General features: G+C 47.5%; 1 protein-coding gene across 1 annotated transcript in view; it reads right to left on the bottom strand.

Moving 5' to 3' along the window:
- The window catches only part of FKBP5 (FKBP prolyl isomerase 5), a 125,440-nt gene that overhangs the window by 60,368 nt on the left and 50,862 nt on the right, over window positions 1-14,210 (bottom strand). Inside the window, exon 3 of the mRNA XM_004617707.2 lies at window positions 12,900-13,044. Within this exon, the coding sequence (XP_004617764.1) occupies window positions 12,900-13,044 (145 nt within the window). The remainder of the gene's footprint in view (window positions 1-12,899; window positions 13,045-14,210) is intronic.

The raw sequence follows: 14,210 nt of genomic DNA, 5'->3' as shown, positions 1-14,210 counted from the left end.
TTGTTTTGAACTGCATTTTCATTAAATATATCCTCACCTTTCTCCAACAGTGGAAAGGCTACGGAACTTTTCAGAGGTATTTTCCAAGCCGTGTTCAATTCAGGGGCCCCTGGTGCCACGTGCCCAGCCTGGTGCTCCTCAGGCCCTGTGGAGCTGGGGTCACTGGGACTAGCCCGGCGGTGGCAGGAGAGGAACCCGGGGCCTCCACAATGCAAGGCAAGCGCTCAGGGCCAGGAAAAGCATTTCTGTGTTTCTTTCTCTTCTGGGCCACACCCGGCGGTGCTCAGGGCTTACTCCTGGCTCTGCACTCAAGAATCACTCCTGGTGAGGTTGGGGGGACCATATGGGAAGCAGAGGATCGAACCTGGGTGGGCCATGTGCTAGGTAAGCACCCTACCCCCTGTACTATCACTCCCCACCCGCCCCCCACCCAATACCAGTCTGTCAGAAGTCAAAAACTCAGTCTGCTCTAACCTTTGTCTGCCTGGATTCAGACGCCAGGGCTGCCCCCCTTGTTAGTGGCATGACACTGTAAGTTATTTAACCAGGATGCCTTGGTCCCCTCCTCTGGCAATGTACAGCTGTTTGAAGTATGAGACAGGGATGGTTTAATGGTCTGAGCACATACTTCACGTGAAGGAGGCCTGGGTTTGATCCCCAATACCTCACCACAGGGAGTAGCCCCCAAGGCCAAAATAATAAATCCCCTCACCATTATTATATAAACTATGTCAAATGCATGGTACCCAGCACATGCATATCTTAAAAATACTCTAAACTGCTGAGTAATACTTCAGCTGCTTTCTGATTAAAAATATCACCAACTGTTGGAATACCGAATGTAATAAATTATTATGAACAACTTTATAAAAATAAAATAAAAATTTAAAAAATATCACCAACAATCGTCCCCAGTGTTTGGTCTACTCTGTGAGAGTGCAGACGGAGGTGCCTTTCTGAGAAAGGCAAAGGAGACAGGCATTTTCAAACCCGAGGGACAGTGCCCAGGGGCCCTTCCAAAAAGGCTCCATGCAGTTCTACGCCCGCGAATGGATCTGCTGTGAGAGCAGTTCAGAGTCAGCCGTGGGCATGGGATGCCCGCTGTTTCCAGCTGCGTGCTTACCCCTGAGGTACGTGAGTACACACACACACACACACACACACACACACACACACACACATACATACACACACACACACACACACTCCTATCTTTTTTTTAAAACAGCAGTGTTCTAAGAACCCAGGGTCACTTCTGGCAGAGCTTGGCCCCCAAGGAAGGGGTTGCGTAGGGACCACCGGGGCCACACCCAGCAGCACTCAGGGGCTTCAGACTCAGCCTGCATGTGCTAAGCATGTGCTCTGCCACTGACCTTCGTCTCGGACGCCTTAGGGCCAACACTTCACAAGCCCCTTTGGGGACACGGACTTAAGAGTCTGTGTTTATTCAGGACATGTAACCAGTCGCCGAGGGGCTGTCTAGGTCTATGTAGGGACGAAGAGCACACAGATGCCATTCCCTCCTTCCTTCTGCTGTAGGACAGCGAGTGGAAGACAGGGATACGCTACTGTGTGAGCATCTTTGGAGCTGAGTGGGGGAAGCCTGACAGGACCGACAAGGGCCCGTGGCTTGGAGCGGGGGTGAGAGTGGTCAGCCAAGGCCTGCTACTCCAGGGGGAGCCTCCTGCTGAAATCAGCCTGCCAATGAAATCCACAGGTGCGAGAGTGAGAGAAACCACGCCTTCTCTCCTTCACTTGGGAACATTCAATGGTCCCTTACAGTCAGCCTCTGCGAATGAGACACGAAGCGCTGAGAGGCAGACCAAAGGAACCCCGGGGTGTTTCTAGAATGGAAAGTCTCGGGACCCTTTTTCTAGCAGCATTTCCCCTTGATTTACGAGAAATGATGCACACTAGTTGTTCGAACATTTGGGATGTGCAGAAAAGCACAGAGAATATAATTTAAAAAACAACCCCCCGTGATAAACTGTCAACTTCCTTTCGCTCTTTCCCTTCCAATGAGTCTGTTCTTTGGACTCACTGCTAGAGCAGCGTTTCTCTTATTAAACCATATCTGAAGGGGCCAGACACATGCGTAGCAGATAAGGTGACCGTCTTGACAAAGGCTGACCTAGATTCTATTCCCACCACCCCCTACGGTTCCCCCGACCCCATCGGGAGTGATCCCTGAGTGCAGAGCCAAGAGTAAATAAGCCATGGGCATCGCTGTGTGTGGCCCGAAAACAAAAAAAATCTGAAAACGGGACCCCAGGTAGCTATATACCAGTCTATCTTTTGAATGTGCTTTATCGCTCCATTGATTAATATTGTGGAGGTGGTGATGGTTTACAGGTAAAATCTGTACTCGGGCTCCACTCCTAGCTCTATGCTCAGGGCCCACATGAGGTCGAATAGCCAGCCTCCTGCAATGCCAGCACCTACCACCCAGTACTATCTCTCCAACCCCTAGGTGCTCTTTTGGGTTACTGTTTGTTCTTAAATCACCTAGAATCAGAGTGATAGTACCATCTAAGACGTCCCCAAGCCCTGCCGGGAGTGATCCCTGACTGCAGAGCCAGGAGTAAGCCCTGAGCACTGCTGGTGTGGGGGGCCCCCAAATAGAAACAAACAAACAAAAAACACCCTAAGGAATTTTTATATTTGTTTTGTGATGATGCTGGAAACTGAACCCCCCCACAGGACTCACACATGCACATGCATTCACACATGCTCCACCACTGAGCCACATCTCTGACCCATTATAAAAGTTTGAACAGGGGCTGGAGAAATAGTACAGCGGGTAGGGCGACTGCCTTGCACGCGGCCGACCCAGGTTCAGTTCCCAGCATCCCATATGGTCTCCTGAGCACCGCCAGGAGTGATTCCTGAGTGCAGAGCCAGGAGTAACCCCTGTGCATTGCCAGGTGTGACCCAAAAAGCAAAAATAAATAAATAAATAAATAAAGTTTGAACAAACGACTGGGCACCTAAGTCTTTATATCAATTTTTGCACAGTGAACACCTCTAGTTGACGGAAGCAGGACTATGGTTGGTCGGTTAATGACAGATGCTACTTGAAGTGGGGCGTTGTAGGAACAGGCACGTAACTCAAAAATCCTTTAACTTAAACATACCCAAGTAATCCACTAGCCTGAGGATCCACTAACCTCGGCCTTATCACAAGCTTCCACCTCTTCTTGACCAACAAATCACACTTACGCCATCTGCCGCTTACAGTCTGGCTCTCTTTAAAGTGGACTAAGGGGGCCGGAGCGATAGCACAGCGGGTAGGGCGTTTGCCTTGCACGCAGCCAACGGGGTTCGATTCCCAGCATCCCATATGGTCCCCCAAGCACCGTCAGAAGTAATTCCTGAGTGCAGAGCCAGGAGTAACCCCTGAGCATCGCCAAGTGTGACCAAAAAAGCGGGGAAAAAAAAATAGTGGACTAAGAAGTGAACTACACTTGTATACTCATCTTTAAGTAGAATCCTTGCGGTAAAAATGTGTTCTGAGTGACCTACTTAGTCTTGTTTTGTTTGTGGGCAACACCCAGGGGTGCTTGGGGGACCATGTGGTGCCAAGGATGGAAGCAGGGCTCCTGTGTGCAGTGTACATGTTCTGGCCTTGGTTTCACCTTTTATTGACCCTAATTCGAGTCATTTGACAAAGGCTTTTAGCCACAGACCCGATGAAGTCTTCCCGCAACACTCGGTGAGTTTGTTCGCATAGGGGCAATTCCTTTCCAGGAACCAGGGCGCTGGTTCAAGGACCGAAGCATGAAGCTTGCATGCAGGAGCCCTGCGTCTGAGCCCTGGCACCGCATGGTCACACAGTTCTGCTGGGGGTGGCACCCTCCCCCGCCCCCCAGGAGAGTGACCCCCACACACATGTGAAAAAGAAAACATCCCTATCCTTGTCCATGAAATTTCCGTGTTTTCCGTTCTACCTTGTGGAACTATGATCATAAGCAGTACAATGGACTTTAAACAGGTTTCCCTGCTCCTTCTAAGGGTGCCGGGAAGAAAAGGGCAGCTCTGTCCTGACATCTGGAAGCTGCCTGATGCAACCAAGCCCTGACGTGTTTGGGGCCGGCCTGGGGCACACCGCGAGGCCGCAATCTTCTCCACTGGATGTAAACAGTCTCAGCAAAACAGCGCCATCCCAACCAGGCTCGCGCCACGGCCACGGGAGGGTGAGACAGAACAAGAGGATTTCCACACCGTGCCTGCGCTCGGACCAAAAGCACAGCTCACAAGGCACCGAACACCCCCCCCTCCTGGCTAACCCGGGGGACTGCTGCTTCCAGAGGGTGGAGCTTCCATCGCTTCAGCTGCGCCTCCAAAATGCAGAGGATCACCCCCCAGCCTCACAGCCGTCGTTCCAAGTTGTTTAAAACTAATTAATTAATTAATTAATTAATTAATTAATTAATTAATTAATTAAAAAGCCTCCAGATTACCCAGGACAGAGCATCCCAAACTTGTTCGGCCTATTGTCCCCCTTCCAGAAAACAGAAAAAACGTCCTCAGCACCCCTGAAAATCTGCCCTCCTGAAGGAACCGTAAGTTGCTATTGTGCGGGTAGCAGGGGGCTGTCCCAGGCTCAACAGGCCCCGGACACCACACACTCTCAAGCCCGAGCACGGAGCCAGCAGCCCAGCAGAGCCAAGTGGCACTGCAAGTGGCGCCTGGGTCCCCTGAGCATTGCTTGGGAAGGGCTCCCCCTCAAGAGTGGAAAACAAACAGTACTTCCTGGTTGCTTCTGAGCCGACTGCTTCCCAAGTAGTCCAACACCACGCGGGGGGCAGTACTGTCTCTGGCAAACGGTGATACAGCAGAGAGGATGTGTGTGTATGTGTGTGATATTACACGCTGAGTGGTACTTAATGGTGTGTGTGTGTGTGTGTGTGTGTGTGTGTGTGTGTGTGTGTGTGTGTGTGTGTGTGTGTTATACACTGAGTGGTGCTCAGGAGTATCGCCTTTGGCAGACAGTGATCTAGCAAAGAGGGTATGTGTGTGTATGTGTGTGTGATTACACACCAAGTGGTGCTTAATGCTGTGTATGTGTGTGTGTGATTACACACTGAGTGGTGCTCAGGAGTATCGCCTTTGGCAAACAGTGATCTAGCAAAGAAGGTGTGTGTGTGTGTGAAACAGTGATCTAGCAAAAAGGGGAGGGGGTGTGTGTGTGTGTGAGAGAGAGAGAAACAGTGATCTAGTGAAGAGGGTGTGTGTATGTGTGTGTGTGTGTGTGTGTGTGTGTGTGTGTGTGTGTGTGACTCAGAGATTCGGGGTCAGGAATCTGAAGCAATGTTGCGGTCGTTGTGATCCGCACGCAAGGCAGGGGCCTGGCCTCCTGAGCCGTCTCTCCAGTAGGAAACACTGATCCGGTGCTTGCGCCCCAATCCTACACCAATTCCTTCCAACACCCAGAGGTTTCCCTGGCGTGCATTCTCCTTTCTGACTGGCAATCAACCCGCTGTTTCGCATGCTAGAAAGTAGAAAACGCCATGTTCTCGAGCTGATCTTCCCGAGGTCTGTGGCTGAAGGGCGCTTGACGAGGCTCACTCAAGCTAGAGCCAAGCACGAACCATGGCACGCCCAGTGCCGAACTTGGCCGGGTAAGCAAACGTCTACCGTATTTCCTCAGCCTCATTCCTGGAAGGAGGACCACTGGGTCAAAGGAGACACATGTTAAAGGTCCTTTTGTGAGGAAGGGGCGTCGAACCCCGGACCTCACACATGCATGGCAAGTACTCCACCACTGGTCTCTGGCTCCCCAAGACTCTTGAGGTTTTAAGATCTTTAGAATCTTTTTTTTTTTTAATTTAAGATCTTTAGAATCTTAAATGCAGGTGTATCAATAATATACAATTATACAATTTATCTGTGCACTGATCTGGACTTCAGTCTTACAGAAACACAATTTATTTTATTAATTTAATTTAATTTATTTTTTTGCTTTTTGGGTCACACCTGGCTATGCACAGGGCTCATGCACTAAGTAATTACCCCTTGCGGTGCTCGGGGAACCATATGGGATGCTGGGAATCGAATCTGGGTCGGCCTCATGCAAGGCAAACGCCCTACCCTCTGTGCTATCTCTCAGCCACTACTTTATCTGCTTTTTAATTTTAATTTGTTTGTTTGGGCCACACCTGGCAGTGATCAGGGTTACTTCTGGCTCTGCACTCAGGAATTACTCCTGGCGGTGCTTAGGGAAACATATGGGATGCTGAGGATCAAAGCCACATTGGCCACATGCAAGGCAACTACTCTACCCAGTGTACTATCTCTTCAGCCCCTTCATTTAAATTTTTTTTTTGTCAGCTGAATTAAACTTTATTCATTTTTAGATAAATTTATTAATTTCCCCCCAATTTTATTTTATTATAGCACCGTGAGTTACAAAAGTGTTTATAGTTGATTTTTTCAATTTTATTTATTTTATAAAGTAATTTACAATATTTGATTACATTTCCCTTTTTAATTTTTTAATACACTATTTTCTTCCTTCTGCCCATTCATAAAATACTAGCTTATCTCCTAGGAGTGCTATTTACATAATTTTGTGGTGGTTCAGACTGAACTGGGGCCTTAGTGTTAACTTTCCCCCATCAGATCATGAAGGACCATATACACACTGTAAAATACAGGTCTGATGCAGGTTTATTAGTTGCATGGTCACTACTCTGGCAGGAACACCAGCGTGGATGGAATTCTCTCAAAAATAGAATAAAACTTGGGGGCTGGAGCAATAGCACAACAGGTAAGGCATTTGCCTCATACGCAGCCGACCCGGGTTCGATTCCCAGCATCCCATATGGTCCCCTGAGCACCGCCAGGAGGAATTCCTGAGTTCATGAGCCAGGAGTAACCCCTGTGCATCATCGGTGTGACCCAAAAAGCAAAAAAAGAAAAAAAGAATAAAACCAGGTGTAGGTTTGGGAGCTACATTCTACTGTGTCTGGGCTTACTCCTAGCTCTGTGCTCAGGGGTTACTTTTGGTGGTGCTGGGGGTCAAGCCTTACCACTGCATTCTCACTCCAGCCCCTGTATTATATTTAGGGGAAAAAAATCATACATTTTAAAATGTATTTTTTTTTTTGCTTTTTGGGTCACACCCAGCAATGCTCAGGGGTTACTCCTGGCTTTGCACTCAGGAATTACTCCTGGCAGTGCTTGGGGGACCATATGGGATGCGGGGGATCGAACCCGGGTCGGCCGCGTGCAAGGCAAACGCCCTACCCGCTGTGCTATCGCTCCGGCCCCCTTAAAATGTATTTTAATTTGGAGGGAGCACACGTGGTGATGCTCAGGGGACCATATGGGATGCTGGGAATCAAACCTGGGTCGGTCAGATGCAAGGCAAACTCCCTACCCACCGTGCTATCGCTCCAGCCCCTGAAATAATCCTTTAAATCTATTTCTTCCCAATTTTAGCAATATTTGCTGGAGTGGGAAAAAAAGGAAAAAACTCTTCTACTATTTTTGGGAGAAGGTTGTTACTTTAGTTTTGAGGTCACACCATGGTGGTTCGGGACTACTCCCAGTTTGGTGCTCAGGGGGACCATGGGGCCCCAGGGATTGAACCTGGGTCTCTCGCTTTCAATGCATGTGCTCAGCCCTCTATCTTCTCTGCCCACAAACTCCTTTTTATCAAAGAAGCATGTTTGAAAAACCTGAGTCTTGGGGCTATTAAAGATGCTTCAAAAAGTGTCTATGCACATATAGGAACAATAGGAATTCAGAACCCAATCTGCTACCATGGAGTTCTTGTTTGTCCCACTATAAAGCCAGTCAATAATCTTAATACTGTAACAGCAACCGTAATAAGCACTTGAGGACTTCCTCTGTGGAAGGCTGGTATCTCATGTAATTACCCTCAGTGTAATTACTATGCCCACCTAGGAAGGCAGGAAGGCAGAGTTTTAATAGTGATACAGAAGGAACCACGGTCACATTTACAATATGTTGGGATAGTTTCCAATTTATACCAAATGTATCTTTAATGAAACATTTAGAGATAAGTTTTCACAATTCCATTTTAAATGCAATTCATCTGACTTCAGACTGAAATATCTGTTTATTCCCTTAGGACAGGTACAATACAAGGGAACAAGAGAGTTGAATCATAACATTTATATGACAGTCCATTACATTATTTTTCTTCGTTATGAGTCAAGTCACTACTTTACCATAGAGAAGTATAGAGCCAGAAACGGCCTACCCAGTGCATCTTGTTTTATAGGCAACAGAACATATTACGTTGTGAAAGCTGTACCAGAAATATACTGCTCCGTACTAAAATTTCCAATTCCCATATTATGGGGAGCTCCAGACCGTCACTAGGATGATGATTTAGTTTTGTTCCCTCAGAAGATACAAACCGGAAACCTCAGACTCATGCCTGATCTTAAAGCTCCTGCAGGCTCTGTTTTGTCAGCTAGCGTGGTTTATCATTATTGAGAGGGCTTCATGCATAACACAATCCCCTCACCACACCTCCCCCAGAGCACCACTTCCCTCCACCATTGTCCCAGGGTCCACCCCACCCTTCAGCCTATTCCCCCCCACCCCGATTTTTCCCTACTGCGGACCAGTTGTCAGTTTCTGTTGCCTTTGGGTATCTGTTACACCCCTACTATGTCTCTTTATATTCCAAAATGAGAGAAATAAGTCTATGAGACCCTTTTTCATAGGGGCAGGGCGGCTGCCTAACACCCAACGGGCAGTCTGTCTGGATTGGCATCACTAAACCCACTGAAAGATGCCTTTCTTGGTTTCTGCTCAGAATTCTAGGAAGCGCAAAAACAACTCATTCACCAGACAGTTTTACTGAGAAACTGGCTAAAGAAGGCAGTACTATAAACTCATTGCAATTCTCAGATCCACGAGCTTGCAGAGATAACCACTGAGAGAAGATCTGCTATCAGAAGCTTTAAAGGAACAAATCCAGGGGCTGGAGAGATAGACAGCCGGTAAAGTGCGGCCAACCTGGGTCCGATTCTCAGCATCCTATACGGGGTTCCCCAGCACAGACAGAAGCAAGCCCTGAGTGCTGCCAGGTGTGGCCCAGAAACAAAAACAAAAGATCAACAGGGGCTGGGAGATAAACTTGAGGGGTGAGTACAGTATCTGCATGCGGGAGGCTTGGGCTTGAGCCCCGGCACTGCACTCGGTTCCCTGAGCACCGCCAGGTATGGTCCAAAGACAAACAAGTAACTGCAGAGCTGGAGGGACAACTCCAAGGGCAGATAAGACCCCAGTTCAAGCAGCACTGCACTGCGCCCCCGCTCCCCCGTAACGCTGCCCAAAGGTGCAGGACGGAGCAGCCGGGCCTGAGCATCTGCCGCCAGGGCGCTCCGTCAGCACAGCATGCTCAGACCTGGGCCCCTGGAACGCCGCTGGGCACACGGCCCCAGAGAGGGGGGTAAACTATCATTTTTCTATATTTTAAGGTGAATTACTTTTAGAGGCCTGAGAGGTGATACAGCAGGTAAGGTGCCTTGCACGTGACCAACTCGGGTTCAATCCCCGGCACCCCAGATGGGTCCCTGAGTGCAGACCCAGGAGTAAGCTCTGTTCACTGCCAGGTGTGACCCCAAAACATGAGGAGCAGAAACAAAACAATAGAAACACCGTATTTTATAGGACAAAAAAAAAATGAGAAATGAGTCAAGAGTGACCTTTTAGGGGCCAGGGATGCGACTCAGCAGCAGAGCACAGGACCTTCATGCCTGACACCGGGGTTCAATCCTGGGTCCACGCACGCGCGCGCACGCACGCACACACACACACACACACACACACACACACACACACACACACACACACCACACCACACCCCCCCATACACCCCCCACACAAAATCCCAAGATCACACACACACACACACACACACACAAAATCCCAAGATCATACACATTCTCCCTTACAAATGCAAATGAGTCTGATTTAATAAAAGACAACTGAATTCACATATCTAGGTTTGCATTCATGTTTAAATTTTGGTTGGGGCGTGGGAAAGGTAAGTGTCTAGAAAGAGTAATAGTACTACTAGGATACTTTAATAACCTCAAATAATGTGACTACAATCATCTGATACTATATTATAACTGAACAAGTGGTAGATTTGTAAAGGTTACCTGTAATGTAGAATCTGGAAGCATATAATGAACTTTTAAAATTGTATTCTATTAAAAGGCATTGGACTAGGCGCCAGTGAATGGGTCTTTTACTCGTGAATGGCTCTGTAATGTTTTGCATTAGTCATTAGGAAAATACAGGCTGACTGAGTTATAAAGATCTCCCCAATGGCAACACGTTTCAGTGGGTCATATTTTAAAATCACATGTATGAATGCTCTTTGATCTCATCAGAGGTTGAGGTTGAGGAAGTTGCCGGTGACAGACACAAATTTTCTGAAACTGTAATTTTCACTTGAAAACTCAATGCCAACAAATATTACCAGTCATTTTCCTTGAAGTGAAAGGTTGGTTTTAAAGAAAATACTGAATAATCAAATCGGAATAACCAAATATTGAATAATCAAAGTTTGCCCTTCCAAATAAAGATGGTATTTCATGGGAGAAAAGACAAAACCAAACAGGGTAGTTCACTGATCAACTACAAGTGCAGAACCATTTTCCCCCTTCGGCCGGTAAGTATACTTTTCTTTTGATTTTTTTTAATCAAAAAGTATTATGTGAAACTATTATGTGAAACTCAAGAGTTAGAATATGTAATATAATAATTATTTTTTTAAATCAACACTTAGGACCTTCTCAAATGAAACTGGCTTTTCTGATTTCAATAAGCAGTGAAGGTCCTTGACTCGGTAAAGTTCAATGCCACTGCCTGGATTTGTGTCAAAGCACCAGCGGTTTTGGGGCTGGAGCGATAGCAGAGCGGGTAGGGCGTTAGCCTTGCATGCGGCCAACCCAGGTTCGATTCCCAGCATCCCATATGATCCCCTGAGCACCGCCAGAGGTAATTCCTGAGTGCAGAGCCAGGAGTAACCCCTCTGCATCACTGGGTGTGACCCAAAATGCAAAAGAAAAAAAAAAAGCACCAGCAGTTTGTACTACTGATGCCAACAAATATCAAAAGAATAAAATGAATAAAAAATTTATTTTTTATGGAAAAAATTAAAAAAAAATTTTTTTGGGGCTTTTTGGGTCACACCTGGTAGTCCGGACTCTGCACTCAGGAATTGTTCCTGGCGGTGCTCAGGGGATTGTAGGATAACATAGCCTCAGGTAGTTTAGGTTTATTTGGGTTGTTCCCATCACAGTGCTCCCATTCCTCTGTGTTTATTTGTAAGTTCTTTCTTCATGTTCTGTTGACTTGTAAATACTGTTTTTCTCTTCTCCTTGAGTCCTTTGCATAGTTTATTCAGAGCCATGTCCTTTTGTATGGGCACAGGAAGACAGTAGCAAATGCTATGCTTTTGTAACCTCGGAGTTATTTGACTCTACATGTTATTTTCCTTGTGGGCATCTGTTCTCTCGACCTAAGCCTCAGCTGCCCTTACTTCCTAGCACCCCCAAAAGCAGGGTCCCGACTAGGGATGGGATGAACCCAGGGCAAACCGTGAGTTATGTGCTACCCTGGCATCGAGATGGGCCTGGCCAAAGTGCCTAATGCTTAACTGTAAGTTAAGAGCTTGGTCATGGACAAATGCTGTCATGATCCAAAAAGTAATAACTAGATTCGGACCCTGCTAGGGTTGGGAATGATTAATCTGGCCTGAGCACTGTAGTCCAAGTCTGTGGCAAGACATTCCCTGGAGAGCTGCCCTACAAGCCTCAATGTTATCTCTTACTGTGCCCATACAAAAATAACTAATATTGAGATGTTAATTAAGATGCTAGGAGGAGGAGAAGGAGGAGAAGGAGGAGAAGGAGGAGAAGGAGGAGGAGGAGGAGGAGGAGGAGGAGGAGGAGGAGGAGGAGGAGGAGGAGGAGGAGGAGGGGGAAAAGGAGGGGGAATGGCTCTAGGTGGTGTTTCCTTTGAACCCGGTGGGCCCTGGGAAGAGCTTTCTCTTTTTTTTTGCTTTTTTTGGGGTCACACCCAGCGATGCACAGGGGTTACTCCTGGCTAGGCACTCAAGAATCACCCCTGGCAGTGCTCAGGGACCATATGGGACGCTGGGATTCGAACCTGGGTAGGCCTTCGGCCACATGCAAGGCAAAAGCCCTACCAGCTGTGCTATTCCTCCAGCCCTGGGAAGAGCTTTCTTATGTTGATTTTGCTGGGAATAGCTTGGGCCCAAGGAGACAAGTAAGCGTGGAGAGACTAGAGAAGAGAAGAATCCACAGAGCTGGGATGGAGGAATGAGGAGCTAGAGAGGAAGCGTGCTGGGGGAGAGAGAGGAGAGGGAGAAATGGGGAGCTCAGAGAGACGGGAACAGGCGCGTGGAGAGAGTGGAATAAACGGCAACTGATCAATCAACCGGCTTGGCCCTCGTTTCCTCTTCTGTCTACCCCACGGCCAGGGCCGCCCCGGCTGGGCGAGCGGCCCAGGACTGACCCCCTGAACCCAGGCGCGGCTGATGGGGAGAGCCGCCGGGACTCTCCCCCAGCCGACCCCTGCCAGATGTTTTTAACAGGGGACCATATGGGACAATGGGGACTGAACCCAGGTCAGCTGTGTGCAAAGCAAACGCTCTACCCACTATACTATCACCACTCGAGCCCAGAAAATATTTTTGACCTAAGGAAGTACCACCGAGGATCTCAGAGACATGCACCCTTCCAGGGGTCTGTGGACCATATTTTGGGATTTATTATGCTACAATGCTTATTGTGCTACATACTTCTGCTATGGCTTGGATCTAGTAGGTGTTCATCTAAGGGTACATCGAAGCAGAACAAACTCAGATAATGCCCTCTTACCTTTGCCGAGACTAAAGACGAACGGCTCGTTCCTGTCATGGCTGGAATCAAACTTCTTTCCATTGGATAACTTCCCTTTGTAATGGACATACACTTTGTCTCCGATCATGGGTTTTTCCTCACTCCTTCCCACTCTTCTGACAATCTACAGGAGACAAACACCAAGAAAAAGTTCCAACATTTTTACTTCTGATTAGCGGACGGAAAAGCCCCCACTCAGATTTGCAGATACCTGTCTGTCCTTTTTATGAGAGTCCCACCCAGTTCTCGGGATGAGCCTGTTGGAGAAGGTACTGACAGCAGGGAGGAAAGGCCCAGGAGGAAAGGCACTGGCCTTGCATGCAGCTGAGCCCGACTCAATCCCCAGCACCACAGGGTCCACCAAGCACTGCCAGGGGTCCCACTACTACTGTGCACAGGACAAGGAATACCCCCCGAGCACTTCCAGTGTAGCCCAAAACCCACCCCCTCAAAAAAAAGAGGAAATGGTTTGGGGGGGGTTATACTCAGCCATGCTCAGGGGTTACTCCTGGCTGTGCTTGGGGGACCATGTGGGATGCTGGGGATCAAATCCGGCTCAGCTGCGTGCAAGGCAAGCACCTTACTCACCGTACTAGATCTCTGGCCCCTAAACGAACTTTTAATGTTATATTTAACTTTATTTTTTACCACACTATTCCCTCAAAAATAAAATCAATATATCCTGCTTTATAGGATTAATGGTCCTACTGGTTTAATCTCTGCTGAAATAACACAGCTAGTTCATATACAAACTGTATTCTAATACCAAAAGATTAATGGGCTTTCAGAAACATTTTAAAACATAGTTTAGAGCAAACCTTTAAAGGTGAGACATTTTTTACGTCTCTCCTTTGCTAAAAACATTAGTTTTGGACAGGATCCCAATAGTTTCATTTAATTTCAAGTTCAGCCTTCCTAGGGTAGTATGTTACACCTCTAACGGGTCGAGAATATTCCATGTGTGAAAAGCAGTGTCAATGCACAGTCTGATATACCAAATTAACTTTTGGGAAAGGAAATACCAAAAAAGTTCCAACTTGAGAAATATCTAGCTATTAGAAAATCCAATGTATTTATTTTGTTCTTGGCAAAGCATGCTCCTAATGCAATTGACCAGTTCTAAGAAAAGAAAAACCAAATCCAGGGGTCAGGAGCAATAGTACAGCAGGTAGGGGGTTTTCTTTGCACATGGCCAACCTGGGTTCAATCCCAGAATCCCATAGGGTCCCCAAGCAACTCCAAGGAGTAATTTCTGAGTGCAGAGACAGGAGTAACCCCTGAGCAGTATCT

Source organism: Sorex araneus, chromosome 2 (genome assembly GCF_027595985.1).
Source record: "Sorex araneus isolate mSorAra2 chromosome 2, mSorAra2.pri, whole genome shotgun sequence".
Classification (NCBI taxonomy): domain Eukaryota; kingdom Metazoa; phylum Chordata; class Mammalia; order Eulipotyphla; family Soricidae; genus Sorex; species Sorex araneus.
Note: the sequence above shows the minus strand (reverse complement) of the source record. Positions and strands in the feature narration are given on the sequence as shown.